The sequence below is a fragment of the Heterocephalus glaber genome, unplaced genomic scaffold, assembly GCF_053883595.1.
Source record: "Heterocephalus glaber isolate CG9 unplaced genomic scaffold, H.glaber_assembly_v1.0 deba00001442, whole genome shotgun sequence".
NCBI classification, from domain to species: Eukaryota; Metazoa; Chordata; class Mammalia; order Rodentia; family Bathyergidae; genus Heterocephalus; species Heterocephalus glaber.
In genome coordinates this window covers 54204194-54222811 of record NW_028258296.1, presented here as the reverse complement: position 1 = coordinate 54222811, position 18618 = coordinate 54204194, and the positions used below count along the sequence as shown (strand labels likewise).

At 45.6% G+C, this 18618-nt stretch overlaps 1 protein-coding gene and 1 pseudogene across 5 annotated transcripts in view; one reads left to right on the top strand and one right to left on the bottom strand.

Moving 5' to 3' along the window:
* Notch2 (notch receptor 2) overlaps positions 1-17744 on the top strand; it is a 154060-nt gene extending 136316 nt beyond the window's left edge. For all 5 annotated transcript variants that reach the window (XM_004853853.4, XM_087213334.1, XM_087213333.1 and 2 more), the window contains 12 exons: positions 655-891; positions 1795-1907; positions 2785-3290; positions 4609-4956; positions 6008-6150; positions 6333-6543; positions 6948-7044; positions 8299-8467; positions 9069-9370; positions 10127-10274; positions 12175-12272; positions 13151-17744. In XM_004853853.4, the coding sequence (XP_004853910.2) occupies positions 655-891; positions 1795-1907; positions 2785-3290; positions 4609-4956; positions 6008-6150; positions 6333-6543; positions 6948-7044; positions 8299-8467; positions 9069-9370; positions 10127-10274; positions 12175-12272; positions 13151-14521 (3743 nt within the window). In that variant the 3' untranslated portion in view covers positions 14522-17744. The remainder of the gene's footprint in view (positions 1-654; positions 892-1794; positions 1908-2784; positions 3291-4608; positions 4957-6007; positions 6151-6332; positions 6544-6947; positions 7045-8298; positions 8468-9068; positions 9371-10126; positions 10275-12174; positions 12273-13150) is intronic.
* LOC147827756 (centrosomal protein of 44 kDa pseudogene) lies at positions 10335-11663 on the bottom strand (annotated as a pseudogene).
* Positions 17745-18618: the final 874 nt, after the last annotated feature.

Genomic DNA, 18618 nt, shown 5'->3' with positions numbered 1-18618 from the left:
TCTAAAAGTTATTGATATTTTTTATATATTTCTAAAAAATGTTGGTAAATATTCATACTAGCTAGCTCATTTACATTTGTGGTAGTTCTATTTTAATTAGAATCGCCATTGAACTCTCAGGCTATTTCCTATCTATTTTAAACGGAGATACAATAGAACTTACACTATTTTGAAGAAAGAAATCAATGATTATAATACTTAAAATATGTATTCAAAATTCAATTTCAGTTCTTACCAATATTTTTACATAGTCATACCCCTTGTATTCACTGTTATGTCCTTTTTGAATTGTTTTTATATATTTTGAATTGAAATGAAGATATTAATGAAAAATTACTGAGCCTCCCCTGGGCTCAGTTTCCTTGCCTTTAGACGGGACAGATAAGAGTACCTGCACCTTAGGGTTCTTCTTCTTTGCATTGTGTGGGGAGAAGATGTGACACCCTAATGTATTTTCCCCTTTCCTCATTCTGCTCATCAGGAAGGTGGCAGCCATCACAGACCAAGTGTGCTTCGCCCTGCCTGACCTAAAAAGGTCCACGTAGATTGAGGAGTGCAGTCCAATGGATTCTTAAAGTCCCAGCAAGGCGTTGTCCCTTGCTGGAGACCAGCGTTCCAAAGCTTTCCCAAATTCGTATCCTCTCTGTCCTGCAGGCCTGCTCTGTGAAGAGAACATCGATGACTGCGCTGGGGGTCCCCACTGCCTCAATGGTGGCCAGTGCACAGACAGGATCGGGGGCTACAGTTGTCGCTGCTTGCCTGGCTTTGCTGGGGAGCGGTGTGAGGGGGATATCAACGAGTGCCTGTCCAACCCCTGCAGCTCTGAGGGCAGCCTGGACTGCATCCAGCTCACCAATGACTACCAGTGTGTCTGCCGAAGCGCCTTCACCGGTGAGGCCCCATCTCCGAGCCCTGGTGGAGGCTTCAGCGAGCAGAGTGGGCCCTGTGTGACTTGGCCCAGACCCAGGGGGAGTCTTTTCTGTATACAGAAAACTAGACCAGCTTAGCTGAAGAGCCCAGTTGTTTTGCTGGGTGTGTGCACTGTGGATGTTTTACTCTCTCTCTACCTTTGTTTTTCCCAAGATGTTATGTATGGATTGTGTCATGCTACTGTAGGGAAGGATTGGACAAAGTAACATTTTTTGTTTCTGGTAAATTAACTCTGGGAAAATTAAGCTATATTTTAAAGCAAACCAGACATGTTACAGAAGAGCAAAAATCACTGAAGAGACTCATAGATGAAAATTCTCTCGCCAGTCCCTAGTTGGGTACATTGACCTGGTATAGCCTGTCCTATGAAGCAGAAAATACTAACAATGTAGTGAACAGTTCATTAGTTCATTAATCATTTCTTTCAATTTATGAAACTAAAGTACCTTGAAGAACTGAAGTGTGATTTTACTTTTTCTTTTTCTTTTTTTTTTTGGTAGCGGGGATCAAACTCAGGTCCTTGCACTTGCGCAGCAGGCGGTGAAACCACTGAGCTAAATCCCCAGCCCTTTTTCTTTTTTTTTACATGCTTAGTTACATCCGTTCCTCCTTGTGGGTTGCTTTGGGTACATGTAGCTGTGTTCGCTGTGTAGACAGGGGAGAGGATTGGCTGCGTCAGCCATGGCCTATCCGGTTGACATCCATGGAATATCTGCTTGGTCTCTTCTGATTCCTGTAGGCTTAGAGCTGATCTCCTGCCCCTTGCTCCGGTCCGTGCCTGGCTCCCATCCCAGTGGGTTCTTTTCAGTAGCTTGAGGTTACTATTTCTGCCTTTTAAAACTGCTTTTTATTTTCTGCCTTGAGGCCGTCACTGTGAAACCTTCGTGGATGTATGTCCTCAGATGCCTTGTCTGAATGGAGGGACTTGTTCTGTGGCCAGCAACATGCCCGATGGTTTCATTTGTCGTTGTCCTCCGGTAAGTAGCCTGCTGTTGATTTAAGGGGCCTGCTCTCTTCCTTACAATCTGCAACAGAACAGATTAAACCTGGGTTTCTAAAGTTCCTCATTGGGAAGATTTCTCAATTTCAGCTTGTATTTTTTTCTATGGAAAGCTGTTTAGGCAGTCTTAGGAACTGTGAGATTCCCAGTCTGTGGCTGTCAGCATTCAGAGCTCTAAGAAAAACTCCACAAGAAGTGATGGGATGTCCCCTTGAATTAGGGGCACTGTCTCAGCCCAGTGTGAATGAAACAGTATTCTTTAGAGGGACCATTGGGACCACTGGAAGGAAGTTGCATCTTAAGCTATAAGAAAGCTTAATTTTAGTCATTTGCTGTGCAAACACTTTTGCCACTGCCAAAGGCTGAAAGTTCTCTAAAACAGAGATTACTCTGTATGGAGAAAAACCAAAAAAAAACCTATCCAGTAACTTTGGTTTGGACTATGCAGGAAGTACAAGAATGAAATGAAATGCAAAATTCTTCTAGAGATCCAAAACTTCTGGTTGGATCTCCACCCCCAGCCATAATAGGAGTGAGCTAAATGTGATTAGGGAGGTACCTTGAGATAGATAAAGGTTACCCAACTCTTCTTCTACCCTGACCTGTGGACTTAATTTCTGAAAATAAACTCAAAGTGAGAGAACTCTATAACCATCCCACAGAACCTTTGCACCTCACCTATTGGCTGCCTCAGAGAGGTCATTTCCTAGAAGTTGGTCCAGGAGGCAACATGGAGGAAGCTTACACCAAGGGTCTAGTCTTAATCTCCCTCATGTGGAGTGAGGTAGCTGAACGGAGAATGAGGCACACCTTCAAGTCCATCTGCCATCCTCATTTCTTGACATTTTCCACAGGGCTTCTCAGGAGCAAAATGCCAGAGCAGCTGTGGACAAGTGAAGTGCAGGAAAGGGGAGCAGTGTGTGCATACTGCCTCCGGGCCCCGCTGCTTCTGCCCCAAGCCTCAGGAATGTGAGTCAGGCTGTGCCAGTAGCCCCTGCCAGCACGGGGCCAGCTGCTACCCTCAGCGTCAGCCTCCGTATTACTCTTGCCACTGCTCTGCACCGTTCTGGGGCAGCCGCTGTCAATTCTACACGGCCCCTACCAGCACCCCTTCTGCCACCTGTGCGAGTCAGTACTGTGCTGACAAAGCTCGGGATGGCGTGTGCGATGAGGCCTGCAACAGCCATGCCTGCCAGTGGGATGGAGGTGACTGCTCCCTCACCATGGAGGACCCCTGGGCCAACTGCTCCTCCCCACTGCCCTGCTGGGACTACATCAACAACCAGTGCGACGAGCTATGCAACACAGCCGAGTGCCTGTTTGACAACTTTGAGTGCCAAGGAAACAGCAAGACCTGCAAGTAAGGGCTCCAGGTTGTCCAGAAGCTGAGGGGCACTGTCACTAACGCCTCGGTTTCTCGCCCTTGCTCCTAACCACTCCAGTGCTTCAGCCCAAGCTGCCTCTGCACTTCAGATGGTGCTGGCCTCGTCCCATCACACACTCCCCTGTTCTCTCCCTTGCTGCAGAGGCCAGGGATGCTCGTTGCATAGCCACCCCCCTCTCTGCCTATCTCTGCCTTCTCACCCGCTGTTCTCGTGACCTCCTGGGGGAAGTAACTTTTGGAAGTGGTGTTCCTCACGCTCAGGCAGCCTCTCACATAACCTGCCTACAGGATGGATGGCAAGGTCTGTACCTCTCTTTTCACCCACTCCTTTCCCTAAGACTGACTTTCACTGTCTAGATTGATCCGGAAGAAGGAGCTAGATTAGGCCCCCTAACCCTTCTGGTCTTTATTGTTGCAGTAACAGGATGCTCTGTGGTCTACACAGTAACCTTTCTATTAACCACTCCATCTAATTTAAGTCTAGTTGCTTCTCTGTTACCTTGTGAGGTGTAGGTATCATCAACAGTCTTTCAAGGGTGAGGGAACTGAGGTCCAGAAGGTTAAAGAAGTTGCTGAAGCGTGAGCAGCTCCTCCTGACTCGTGGTCTTTTCAGTGAGCTACATGGCAGGTTGAGCTAAGGGTACAGATGTCAAGGTGTGGGGTCGAGGGGAGAAGCAGAGTGTAGAAGAATGGTCTGTGCGTCATTTAGGTTTGGGGATTCTATTTTCTTTTCCCAGCATTTGAAGGCGGTTGTGCAAATTTGATCTGGTAACCTGTGTGGAAAGTAAGTCTCCTTAGCTTCTGTAGTTGGGATTCACTACGGAAAGGGAACGAAATGGGCCATATTGATAGGTTTCTCTGTATAACAGCTCTTGATGGTTCCGAGTGTGGAGCCACCTTGGACACCTTTTACTTCCTAAAGCCCCCCAGTCTGAGGAGGGAGAAGTGGATGCAAAGCAGAGGGAGCATTAATCAGGCTGACTTTGATTTCAAACTTTTGTTTACAAATCTGACTTCAACAAGATTGTGAGTTGCTTGGGAGCCCGAGAGCCCCTGCAGCGTGATGAGCACAGCATTGTTCCTCATTGAGGGAGCAGTCGGCAGCACTGAGCATAGACAAGTTACACCACACTGGCAGGGACAGCAGGTTTCAGCAAGGCTTCACAGGCCATTTGGATCCTGATACAGGCCACAGAGATGGGTAGGAGAATCCACAGTAGTTCCAAGTGGAAACCCAAGTCGATTTCCAGTCCAGTCTGAACCCCTTGCCCTGTCTCTTCTCTGCTCTGTCTAGGTATGACAAGTACTGTGCTGACCACTTCAAAGACGACCACTGTGACCAGGGATGCAACAGTGAGGAATGCGGCTGGGATGGGCTGGACTGTGCCTCTGACCGGCCTGAGAACCTGGCAGAGGGGACTCTGGTCATCGTGGTGCTGATGCCCCCTGAGCAGCTGCTCCAGGACGCTCGAAGCTTCCTGCGGGCACTGGGCACCTTGCTCCATACCAACCTGCACATCAAACAGGACTCACAGGGGGTCCCCATGGTGTACCCCTACTATGGGGAAAAGACAGCCACCATGAAGAAGCAGAAGATGTTACGAAGGTCTCTTCCTGACGAACAAGAACAGGAGGTGGCTGGGTAGGTTTTTGGTTTTTAAACTGCTTGAAAATTTTTATATAAAGCTGAGCACTGAGATACACAAGCAAAAGTCAGGAATCAGCCTATAAAAATGCAAAGCTGAGGCAAGTAGAATGGCCTGCCACTAAGAACAAGCCCGTGAGCCAATACTGAGTTTTAAGAATAAAGATTTGCCTTGATCGTGGGGTCGGGAAAGGTGGGCTGATGTCGGGTGGAGTGAGTGGCAGGATATTGGGAGAGGTTTCTCGTATGCTGGAAGCCCTAATCTTTTGCCAGAGTTGCCTCAAAACCCTTTAGTGTTGAATACTCTTTTTTGTGGTACTGGGAATTGAAGCCAGGGCCTTCATGCTGAGCTACATCCTCAGCCCTTTTTATTTTTTATTTTGAGACAGGGTTTCAGTAAAGTTGCCCAGACTGAACTTCAGTGTGTGGTCCTCCTGCCTCAACCTCTCAGAGTGCTGGTATAGGCATGCACCACCGTGCCTGGCTGTGACTTCTTTTTTGTATTAGTCATTGTCTTATTTTCAAGACCCTCCACCTACAATAAGCCTCTTTGATGAGGGCAATAATCATCAGTTATTCTGTCATCTCCACCTCACTGTTTGCTAGTATATACCACAGTTTTCAGCCTTCCAGATAGCTGAGATATGAATGTAGACACCTAGAAGGATAAGGGGTCAAAACGTGCAGGGTGCATTTTTAGCATAGTGCTGAGTGCCACTGAACAGGCAGGAAAGGGTGGAGGACCACCACTGCCTACAAGAGGAGAGCACTCTGGAAGCACTTGGCCAGTTCTGTCCCTTTGTTATGTGTTGCCTTTGTCAGAAGGCTTAGACCAGCCACAATGAGGGACCTGCGACACCCTGAGGGCAGGAATCAGTATTTAGGATTTGAAGGGACAGTGTCATTTCCCAAGGGTGGAGCCTGATTGATGCTGCAGGGTGGAAGGTTCATGTTCCCTCTCTGCGTCAGCCTCAGCGGCTGGACCTGCTGCATCCTGCTGTTTCACCTACCGTCTCCCATCTTCATCTTCTCCCTTGGCATTCCACAGCTCCAAAGTATTCCTGGAAATTGACAACCGCCAGTGTGTGCAAGACTCAGACCAGTGCTTCAAGAACACTGATGCGGCCGCGGCCCTGCTGGCTTCTCATGCCATCCAGGGAACCCTGTCCTACCCTCTTGTGTCTGTTGTCAGTGAGTAGCATCGGTGCTAAGGGGGCGGGGGACTGGGGAGAGACATCCCAGGGCTCGCACTTTGATGCGCAGCCCTCTGTTTTTCAGGGGTAGTGACGTCAGGCAGCCCTCTGCATGAATTTAATGCAAATACCAAGAAGCTAATGTTATATAACACTGACCCTGTTTTTCCAAACTTTCAGGTGAATCACTGACTCCAGAGCGCACTCAGCTTCTCTATCTACTTGCTGTCGCTGTTGTCATTATCCTGTTTATTATCCTGCTGGGAGTAATCATGGCAAAACGGAAGCGCAAGCATGGCTCCCTCTGGCTGCCTGAAGGTTTCACCCTTCGCCGAGAGTCCAGCAACCACAAGCGTCGAGAGCCTGTGGGACAGGATGCTGTGGGCCTGAAGTAAGTGGATTTGCCACCAAGGCACGATTCACAGTGGTAAGCAAGGATGAATAGAAAAGCACGCCTTACTGTGTCATGATGTTAAATGCTAAGACCTGGCCCTGAATCTCTCTGGATCATGTTTCAAATGGCTCAGAGTCTGGATGCGTTTTTTCTGTACATGTATGTTATCGTCATGCTGTCAGCTTCTGTGCTGGGGCATCCTTCTCTCGGAAGTCCTTGCTCATTGTGAAGGGAAAGGATGAATGTTTGCACATAAAAGACTGCCCATCCTTTCTGGGCCCAGACCCCCAGAAGTTAGAGCATCGCTTTAGGAGTGGGCCGTGGTGGGAAAAGTGTTGAAAACCCCTCTTGTTTATGCTGTAACCTCTACTCTTGTTTCTCCCTTTATAATTCTTTCAAAGAAATCTGTCCGTGCAAGTTTCAGAGGCCAACCTCATTGGTTCCGGAACAAGTGAACTTTGGGTGGATGATGAAGGACCCCAGCCAAAGAAAGCCAAGGTGAGCTAGCCTTGTCAGAGCCACCACTGTCACCATCATCTGCATTTCTCTTCTTTGGTTCTAGCGGGCCCTGCATAGGAGAAAAGGGTGATGGTTTTTACATGTTACCCCAGGAATGGCTACCCCAGGTTCCCATGAACAGCAGGGAACCTTAGGGCATTGACGACCTTCGGTTAATTATGTATGTTTTTCAAGAATTCTTAAAAATAATCCTCAAGGGCCCTGCTAGTGTTAGTTGATTTAGGACTGGGGTCTGGGTCACTCTCTGAAAGGAGAGAGGGAGTTAAGCAGTGGGGGAAGCCAGTGGCTGTTGACTTTAGGGGTTATACATCTTAAGCCCAGGAAACTAAAATTGTGTGCAGCGAGAGCTAGATTGGGCTAAAGCTGACGCGAGTGAGCAAGGAGACCTGCGTGCACTGCGTGCACAGCTGCATGTGGCAGGAGCCAGCAGACCATGACAGTGCAGCCAGGTCTGGGTTCAGGTGCAAGAGTCTGCTCCGTAGTAGTTGGCAAGTTACCTGTCCTCTTTGAATTTAATTTTTCTTATCTGTTAAAGGGATAATAACAACTGACATTAAATACAGTGGTATAATGTCCCCTACCTATTTCTGGTCATGTACTAAGTATTCAATAAAGCATAGTTGCTTTTAAATTATCATAGTTATCATTATTCATTGATCTTTCCTGAGTGCTTGCTCTTACTGGATACTGTGTTAAGCACAGGGAGGCAGCTTTGGACAAGGTTTGTTCCTTCCTCTCAACCTTATAGGCAGCTGGTAGAGGCTGCCACACAGTACCATGTAAGTGCCCAGGACATGGTCAGTTAAGCAGAGGAAGGCAGAATGTACATTTTAGAATCAATAGGAGGAATTAAAATCTAATTTCTTTTTGAAGAGTGGGTAGCAGTTAGAGAATTGAGGAGGGGAAACATTGCACACTGAGGAAAGAACACGGGCAGAGGCCCAGATACAAGAATATGGTGTTTTGGGGTTCCAAAAATAGCATATTGGGGGTCAAACCTAGACTTTGGGTGGGGAGGTGGGGTGAACTGCCCAGATGACTGAGAAGAGGGAAGCAGGAGCCATGTTAGAGAGCAAGGGAAGCTAAGGTGGTTGATGAAAGAGAGCGTTAGAACAGGAATAAAGTGGAAGCCAGATGGAGATTAAAGAGGTGGCAGGAGACTGACCCTGCGTCCCGACCGCAGCTTCTGGTGGCTGGTCAGGTTGACAAGGGAGTATGATTGTCCCCTGCCAGGCTGAAGATGAGGCTTTGCTCTCAGAAGAAGATGACCCCATTGATCGACGCCCATGGACACAGCAGCACCTGGAAGCCGCAGACATCCGTCGGACGCCATCGCTGGCTCCCACTCCTCCTCAGGCGGAGCAGGAGGTGGATGTGCTGGATGTGAATGTCCGGGGCCCAGGTCAGTACTGCCAGCCTTCCCCTCTCTCCAGGTAGTGCTTGCCTTGCTTCTGCATGGTTGGCCCCATGTTTGCCCCACCTCACCATAGGCTCTCTGCCTATTTCACATGTCCTAAATCAGTTTGAGGAAATGTATGTGTAAGGAACCATAGGCACACAAAAATTATGAACTCAGAAGAAAGGGAAGGATTTCACATTGTTCCATATGCAATGGGCTGAGAAAAAACAGGCTCATTATGTGGGTTAGATTTTAGTAGACAGAAAAACAGTATCCTGAAACAGAAGGTAGAGAATTAGTTTAGTTCTGTCTTGTGCATATAGTTCTATTAATAGTGGGTGTTTAAAAATGTTGTACTTGAGAGAAAAGCTTGTTCACCTTCGGGAAGAGGCCCAGCTCAGAAAGACTCACTTCCCCATTACTGTTTATAGAAATGACATTATCAGAGGAGAGGTAGGTGACCAATGTAAAACTAATCACCAGTTACAAGAAGGAGCACAAGAAATCCCCTTAAGCATACCTTCACTCAAATAGAAGTGTTTCAGTGCTAGGGTTCGTTTCCTTCTCCTCCTTGAATATTTCCTAGAGTTTTCCTTTCCTGCAGATGGGTGCACCCCATTGATGTTGGCTTCCCTCCGAGGAGGCAGCTCAGATATGAGTGATGAGGATGAAGATGGAGAGGACTCTTCTGCCAACATCATCACAGACCTAGTCTACCAGGGTGCCAGCCTCCAGGCACAGACAGACCGGACTGGTGAGATGGCCCTGCACCTTGCGGCCCGATACTCAAGGGCTGATGCTGCCAAGCGCCTCCTGGATGCAGGTGCAGATGCCAATGCTCAGGACAACATGGGCCGCTGCCCTCTCCATGCTGCAGTAGCTGCTGATGCCCAAGGCGTCTTCCAGGTAGAGAACATGAGAAGAGCTGGTTTGAACAACATGAATTTCTTAGGGGACTGTAGTGTTTTATCTGTATTAATAGTTCACTGAACTTGTTCAGTAATTCTTTGCGAGATTAGTCATGCTTGCTAGGTGAAAAAGAAGGGAAATGGAGGGAGTCAGCTGACCTGCTAAAAGTAGCCACATAGTGATAGAGCCAATACCAGTCGTTGGATTCTTAGCCAGCAATATTTTGATGTACAAAGTTGCCTCCCAAATGCACAGATCAGATGGGAGCAATATCTGGAACAAAGCCCTTGCCTCATTCACTACTCCCAACTACTTCCTACCTGACCCGCCTGTGTGGGCTTCCAGCTGCTTATTGGCCATTTTCTTGATATGAGTTGACAGTGTACTCTGTGATGCCCTTGTATTTTAACCTTTTGATGAAAGTGAAAGCATTCCAAATCACATCAGGCTGCTACACTTTGTCTGAAGTTGTGTTTTCCCACGATGCTCTGCTTTCCTTAGAAAGTAGAAATACATTGCTTTATGTGGGCCACTGTGTTTGGACCCCCCATTTATAGGTTTGTTCATTCATTTATTTATTCAACAAATGTTTATCATTTGGCTGTGCTAGAATCTTGGGCACAAAGATAAAACTTTCCTGCCCTTCAGGAACTTACAGTGTAGCCTCAGTGCTAACACATTTGTTCCCTCTCCTTAGTTTCATTGTTTTCCTCTGTCCAGGTGACTCTCTTTTCTGTACTCCTCCTCTTCTAGATTCTGATCCGCAACCGGGTAACTGATCTGGATGCCAGAATGAATGATGGCACTACACCGCTGATCCTGGCTGCCCGCCTGGCTGTGGAGGGAATGGTGGCAGAACTGATCAACTGCCAAGCAGATGTGAATGCAGTGGATGACCATGGTAGGGACAAGAGGGAGGGATCTGAAGTCTTTTTTTTTTTTTTCAATAGTTCAAAAATATCAAAGTATTTATTCAATAATGAATGGAAAAACTCATATACCAAAAGGAATACAAATTCTTAATAAGAATATTACACTATATTAAAATTATATGGAAAGTTCTTAAAATATACAACATGTACAGTAGCCAAAGCCCTACAAAAGTTCATGCAGAAAATTCTACAATTAGTGACTTGGGCATTTTAATAACTCTGCAGTTTCTTCAAACATTTTTTTCATCCTTTCCATTTTCTGGATTGTTGTTTCCTCTGAAGTATCTTTCAAATCACAGTAAGTAATAGTTGAGGCTGTGGGAGTTGAATTTGTTGATTCTGTATTATAACCAGAGGACAGAGGAATATTTGCTGGCCTCCATTTTGATTTTTCCATCAGGAGTCAACAGATCTGTGTCACTACTGGAAACATAGTCGTCACTCATTGCATTAAACTCTACATATTCATTCTTTTTAGACAAAAGCATTTCTGTTTCAAGAAGAGTGATCCAACTTAGAAGATTGGTCCAGGTCTTTGCATCTACTGTCACTTTGCCTTTCGTTGTTTCTTCCAAAGAGTCTAGCCTTTTCTCTATCCAAGTCAACTTATTAAGTTTTTCTTGACATTCAGCAAGCGTAGTTAGTAGTGTAGTAATCTCTGGATTATTTTTTATATCTTCCTGCTCAGCCTTGGTTTCAAGGACCTGCACTTCAGTAACCTTTATTTCAGAAGCCTTTAAGTCTGATGCATCACATACTTCATTATCATCTGTTACCGAACATTCTGTATCTTCCAGAATGTTAGCATCGTTTTCATTATACAGGTGATGGATCACCACGGCTTTCTTTCCTGAAGTCATAAATCTGCCAGTGGCATCAAAGCCAATGGGTTCTGCAGGTGTTTTCTCATTGCCTCATGAAGGCTCTGAATATGTAGAAATGATTTTTTTTTTTCTTGGTTGTGAAGGAGTCTTATTAACTCCAGTCAATTCCTTGTGCTTTTTCATCACACAATTCAAAATATCACAAATAATCTGGATTTTCCATTCTGCGAACCCATGCTGCATAAATTGTGCTTTTGTCAAAATTGGTTTATAATCAAATTGATCACAAAGAAGCTTATAGACAGTATCTGTAAAGCACAGGTCATTCTTTGCTAGAAACTCTACATTCCATTCCATGAGATGTTCTGTTACAAAGGTTGAGTAGGAGGTAAGAGAATAGCTGATGATGGGCAAAGTTGCTGCTGTGTCTCCCTTTATCAAACCAACATAATCCACCTCTCTAGGATAATTTAATAAGCGAAGCACTTGTTCTAGTTTCCGTAAGCTGCTTTTTAAGTCACCTGTTGCCGTTATTTAACATTAGATTCAGCTCCAACTCTTGCAGTACAATTTTTTGCCTGATAATTTGCCTGCACCTGGGGTCTCAGTAAGGACAGCAGAGAGAAGCGGTCTCTGAACAAACTAGCCCGCCAGTTCCCTCAAGTTCACCAATGGCCGCCGAAGAAAGAAGCGGCCTCACAAGGGCTCCAGCAGAGCCCAGCATGGAGCGGGAGAAGGAACCATAAGTAACTGGAGGAACCAGCCTCCAGCTGCCACTCCCTGCACCCTGGTGCGGTTCTCATGCCGACCGTTTGTGTTCCAGGATCTGAATTCTTATCTGCACCTACATAGGAGAATTGTTGCATCCTTAAAGAACTATTTCAGATCCAGATGCATTGGAGAGTCACTCATTCTTTCATTCATGCTTTCATTCACTCTTCCCTCAAATGTTGAGCTCAGAGAACTGAGCCAGTGGGGAATCTGTAGATTGAGGTAAGAATGTGTTCTTTTACTGTCTGCTTACAAAAACGCCTTTCCCTTGCAGGAAAATCTGCTCTTCACTGGGCAGCTGCTGTGAATAATGTGGAGGCTACTCTTCTGCTGTTAAAAAATGGAGCCAACCGAGACATGCAGGACAACAAGGTACAGGCTGTGAACTTACCTGAGGATGCTCTTAGCAGTGCCTCGCTTACAAGGCCCTTCCCTTTTGTCTGTGTAGCTTCTCTTTTGATAAGTACAGACAGATTTAGAAGCAGGTTGGGCAGGAACTGGGTCTGGACAAGATGCTGCAGGCCAGATACTGAGCTTATTGCTCGGTGTGTCAGGACGCACCTACCAGGCTGTCCTGCAGACAACTCCACGTGGCTTCACCTGCCTTCTCTTCCCTCTGGCGTTTCCTTTTCTCTGATGCTCTCTTCTGTTGTGCTCACTTCCTTTTCTCTTGTTCTGTCACTTTTTTTGTTTGTTTGTTTTTGGCTCTTGTTTTGTTTTTCTGTCCTTGGATGTCATGATGGTTTCTTATTTGGTTTTCTCTCTCTGAGTTTCTGGCATGCTTCCCTTCCCTAATTTATCTTGTCTCATTTATTTCTACTTTTTCATTATTTTATTTAGTTCATTCTTACACATTTTACCTCTTCTCTCTTTTATTCTTTCTCTTATTTTTCCCAGTTCTGTACATGCTGCTTCTCCTTCCTTTCTTATTTCTAACTCCTTTTCCGCTTAGAACTTTAGGCCGATAAGCTCAGTACTCTTTTAAAGAGTTTCTGGCCCAGAGTCATGGTTTACTTCACAAATTCCTAAGAAGGCAAAATTGGTCTCCGGGAAAGGTATATAACTTTTTATACAACCCACAGATATATATTCAGTACCTAAGGAGATATACAGTATTTCTGTGGTATTAAAATTTCATGAGGGAAGCATGTAGGAAAATGTGTCTAAGGGAGCTGATAAAGAAAAGATTGAGGCACTGCTGTAACCTTAAAAGTGTGATTAAATATGATATATGTGGGTCTTTTCTGTAGGAAGAGACTCCTCTGTTTCTTGCTGCCCGGGAGGGGAGCTATGAAGCAGCCAAAATCCTGTTAGATCATTTTGCCAATCGGGACATCACAGACCACATGGATCGCCTTCCCCGGGATGTGGCTCGGGACCGCATGCACCATGACATTGTACGCCTCCTGGATGAGTACAACGTGACACCGAGCCCCCCAGGCGCTGTGCTGACTTCTGCACTCTCACCGGTCATCTGCGGGCCCAACAGGTCATTCCTCAGTCTGAAGCACACCCCAATGGGCAAGAAGCCCAGACGGCCCAATGCCAAAAGCACCATGCCCACTAGCCTCCCTAACCTTGCCAAGGAGGCTAAGGATGCCAAGGGAGGTAGGCGGAAGAAGTCTCTGAGTGAGAAGGTCCAGCTGTCTGAGAGCTCAGTGACGTTATCCCCTGTCGATTCTCTCGAGTCTCCTCACACATACGTGTCTGACACCACATCCCCCGGAATCCTACAGGCCTCACCCAACTCTCTGTTGGCCGCTGCTGCACCCCCAGCCCCAGTCCATGCACAGCATGCCCTATCTTTCTCTAACCTTCATGAAATGCAGCCTTTGGCTCCCGGGGCCAGTACCGTGCTTCCTTCTGTAAGTCAGCTCCTGTCCCACCACCACATTGTCCCCCCAGGCAGCAGCAGTGCAGGAAGCTTGAGTAGGCTCCATCCACTCACTGTCCCAGCAGATTGGGTGAACCGCGTGGAGATGAACGAGACCCAGTACAGTGAAATGTTTGGCATGGTCCTGACTCCTACCGAGGGCACCCACCCTGGCATGGCTCCCCAGAGCAGGCCACCCGAAGGGAAGCACATCACCACCCCTCGGGAGCCCTTGCCCCCCATTGTGACTTTCCAGCTCATCCCCAAAGGCAGCATTGCCCAGCCAGCTGGGGCTTCCCAGCCTCAGTCTGCCTGCCCTCCAGCCATTGCAGGGCCCCTGCCCACTATGTATCAGATTCCTGAGATGGCCCGTTTGCCCAGTGTGGCTTTCCCCACTGCCATGATGACCCAGCAGGACGGGCAGGTAGCACAGACCATTCTCCCAGCTTATCATCCTTTCCCAGCCTCTGTGGGCAAGTACCCCACACCCCCTTCACAGCATAGCTATGCTTCCTCAAGTGCTGCTGAGCGAACACCCAGTCACAGTGGTCACCTGCAAGGCGAGCATCCCTACCTGACACCATCCCCAGACTCTCCTGACCAGTGGTCAAGCTCATCGCCCCACTCTGCTTCTGATTGGTCAGATGTAACCACCAGCCCTACTCCTGGGAGTGCTGGAGGAGGTCAGCGAGGACCTGGGACACACATGTCTGAGCCACCACATAGCAACATGCAGGTTTACGCATGAGTCTGCCACCAGTGTAGAGACAGAACTGCCTGTTGTCAGTGCTGCTGAGGAACAAATGAAGGTCATCCGGAAGAGAAATGAAGAAATCTCTGTAACCAGCTTTTGAAGGCAAGAGAAAGAAGATGCTCCTAGGTTTCAGATAATACACGAGAAGCAATTAATCAGCTTTACTATTTGCAAGGTTTTAGGGGGAGGACATGGCTCCTCCCAATCTCTTGCCCAGCAAGCCAAGTTCATAGACATGCAAGATAGATACAAGCCTTGGGGCCATGTTTACTCTCTTCTGTCTGGAGACTAAGATGGATACCTTTTGTAAGCCCAGACATCCTTGCAGCTTGGACTGCATTTTAAGCCCTGGGGGCTTCTGTATATCCATGAGAAGATTCTACACTAGAGTCCGATTGGGAATTGTGCCCTGGAATTCTGCCCAAATTGACCTATCTCAGTCTTGAAATTCTTTTGACTGCAGTTGGTGCTTTCCTTTCTGCACCCCTCTGTGGTTGGAGCCCCACCAGCATACAATAGCAGCTTCAGCCTTCCTTCCCCTGCCTATTTTCTTCACATTCCTAGGAACCCCCTACAGTTTACTTCGGTCATGGTTGTTAGCATAAACCCTCAAATATATTTCTGTAAAAAATGGACATGTTGCATTCTACGTATTATCATTCCTAGGAGAAAGAGAGCAAAATGTTTTTCTTTGAATCAATATTGGGAGCAGGAGATCCCTTCAAGAGGCTGCACCTTAATTCTGTTTCCTGCATTCAGGACTTCATATACAGCTTACCAGAAGGAAAGATACATGCCAATTTTTTTGTTTTCTTTCTTTCTTTCTTTCTTTTTGTGTGGGACTGATCTATATAAAGTTGTATCCTTTGTAGCCTAGATATTATGATCTTTTTAGACTAGAAATGGGTTAGATGTTGGAATGACCGAGAGATAAGCTAACTCATGAAAGAAGCAGTTATTACCCATAGTTCCCCCTCCTTTGTGCCGAGCATTCCATGACTGCCACTGTGAAACACATTCGTCCTGGATCTCAAAACGCTAGGCCTGCTTTCCTCACTCATCCAGGTGAAGTTATTCATAGCTGTTGAGCCTTTCTATACATCTCCACAGAAGAAAATGTCTCAAACACCATATCCTTGCCATTTAGGATTGAACCTTCTTCGGCTCAAGAAACCCAGTGACAGCCTTCTTCCTTTTGATTGTGGTGTCTACTTCCTGATTTTCTTTCAGAGCAGAAGTCTATTTACAGTTTCCCTGTGTACTGTGATCGGAGTTACTGGTGTACCCAGGAGGTTCTCACCGAAGACGTGGATTTTCTATATGCAGGACATGGAAAATTGGACTTCTCTAGGGCACACTGAGGCAGCCTTTGCTAGTTTTTGCTGCTCTTCCTCTTGCTCTGAAACAGTCACAACATTCCTCTTCAGGAAACTAACATAAAAACTTACCAGGGACTTTTTCCTTCCCCAGAGTCACCTGGATAATCATAGATTAAAGACTTGCTCATCACTGTCGTCTTTATGTTCAGATTATGATTGCACCTTACCTAAATCTGTTCTCTGTTGTGATCTTGACAGCTTCCTCGACTCTGTCAAGAATCAAAGCATTTTAGTCACCTGTACGAACAGGAAAATAGTGTTTTTCCTCTTCTCATTGGGTCAGTTAATAATTGGTTGTATGGCCACGTTGTCACTTCCATCGGTAGGTACTGTGATGCCCACGATATCTGGAGATTAGTATTGTCAGGGCATTTTGTATGTATTATTAGTAGATGTATTGCCTGTCTTGTTTTGGTTTAATGATAATCTTCATTCCTCCAGTGTGTGGGGTGTACACCAGTGGTTCCCACTTTTCTGTCTTTGGCCCCCCATGGGAGCCATGTTTTGGCACGGTAGTCTACAAATAGTTCTTTTTGGGGGTTTTTTTGTTGTTTTTTTTTGGTACCGGGGATCAAACTTGGGTCCTTGCGCTTGCACAGCAGACAGCGAAACCACTGAGCTAAATCCCCGGCCCTACAAATAGTTTTCAGTCCCATTCAAGTTCATAGAACCAACAAAAGCTAGTTCTGCCCTAATGTATGCTGGTTGTTTGCTCGTCCTGTTTTGTTCTTTCCATGGCAGCCCCTGTTACGGTAAACATGTTATCATTCTAAATGGTGACTCTTTACCCTTGAGCTCCTCTTCACTAGTCCCAGATGGGGAGAAGCCCATGAACTACTCTGGACCACACCACGTCTGCCTCTTGCTTCCCTTCCGTGCCAGCACCACTGCCTGAAAGGATCAACATTTGATCCAGCCTTGGATGTTTTGTACCTCACCCCCCGCCACAATGTGGGACTACCCAGCATGATTTTCCTTCTTGGGATACTTTTATTTGATTCATTTGAGTTTGGGGGAGTAGAGTGTGAAAAAGCTGCCATTACCGACACCTGGCTCCAGTGATAAGGAAGACAACACTGCCTCTGAAGCATTTTACCAGCCTGTCAGACCTTAAGCACCTTTGAGCTGTGTTTTATCTAATAAAAGGGAAGGTAAGATGGAGAATCACTTTCTATTTGGGTTCTCAACTGGATACTAAGTTTTTGTGGGTTACATCTTTCATGCCATGCGTAGATCTCTCCATTTGTGGTTTGTTTTTATTTTAATAAATTCTTCCTTTCTTGGAATCCTGTTCTGCCTACCTGTAAGGATAGGTTGGTTTGTTTGTTTATTTGTTTTAAGCATCATTTTCTGATTTACATGAAGGTGGGGGAGGGAGAGGTTTGAGGGAAAGACAGACTGAGGGTTGAAGATTTTAATGTAAGCAGCTGTGACACTCAAGTCCATTTTATCACTTTATTGTTAAATTTGCCAGTTTGTAATTTTTGCATAGAAAAGAACCAAAGGTGTAATGTTCCGTTGGCATGTGGTTTGGGGATTTGGGCCTTAACCAATACATTGAATGTATGATGACTAATTAGGAGGACACATTTCTGTGTCCTGAGGCCCCACCAATAACTTTTTGGTACTATGGCAACTTCCTTGTATATATTTTCCTTAAAAAAGTGATACTATATCTGTTTGTATGAGAAACCTAGTAATCAATAAAATGACTGCATATTCCTGCCTAAGGAAAGTGCACACTTTGTTTTTACTTTTCAAAATTTCATTCTAAAAGTAGTTAAGATGAAATTTATATGAAAGCATTTTTATTACAAAATAAAAAGGTTACATGTCAAGCTCAGTGGTATTGCATTTTTTGTTTTCCAGTTCTGTATCCCTCACCTTACAGTGTTTACTTCATGTTGATGTAATTTGATGAAAAAAAAATAATTTTCATTCTGGAGCTATCACTAGGCTTCTCTTTTCCTCCTCTAGTCAGATAATAAATAAATGCTTTTGAGGAAAAAGATTCCCATCAAGTCAGAAATACCATAATATTGAGCTGCTCTTCCCTCCTGTGAACTAACCATGGCCAGTGACCAGCTAGCTGCTCAGGACAGGGTGCCTTCCAGTGGAGAAGCAGGAACTGAGAATTGCGACATAGGCAACAATGATGTGGTCACCTGAACCACTGGTTTGTAATATTTTTCCTCACATTTTTTTTGGTACTGGGGATTGAACTTGGGACCTTGCGCTTGCGAGGCAGGCAGAGGATCCTCACATTTTGAGATATATATTTTGAGAATGTGATATATAGGATTGTAAAATATTATTTCACATGTAAACAATACCAAGTGCACATTTATACATTACCTATAAAGTCAATCAGTGAGACCTTTGGACATGAATATTTGTCATTGGTGATATGTATGATACAGCAATCTCATACCAACCTTAGCATCTAGTTTATTTCCATATTCTGCTGTTTTGCAGAAACTTCTGAATAACACATGAATAATTATACGTGGTAAAATACATATTTAAATGACTTGATTTGAAATCTTGGGATATGTGGCAGTTAAGCAGCGGAAGGAGCTCCATTGTCTGCACAAGTATGTCAATACAGTTGGTAGCACATACTGCTTATTCTGAGTGTTAGCTTTATATGAATTATACTTGGGTCTTTATGTGGGTTTTATAATTGTGTAAGAAGACGAATTTGAGAGCTAA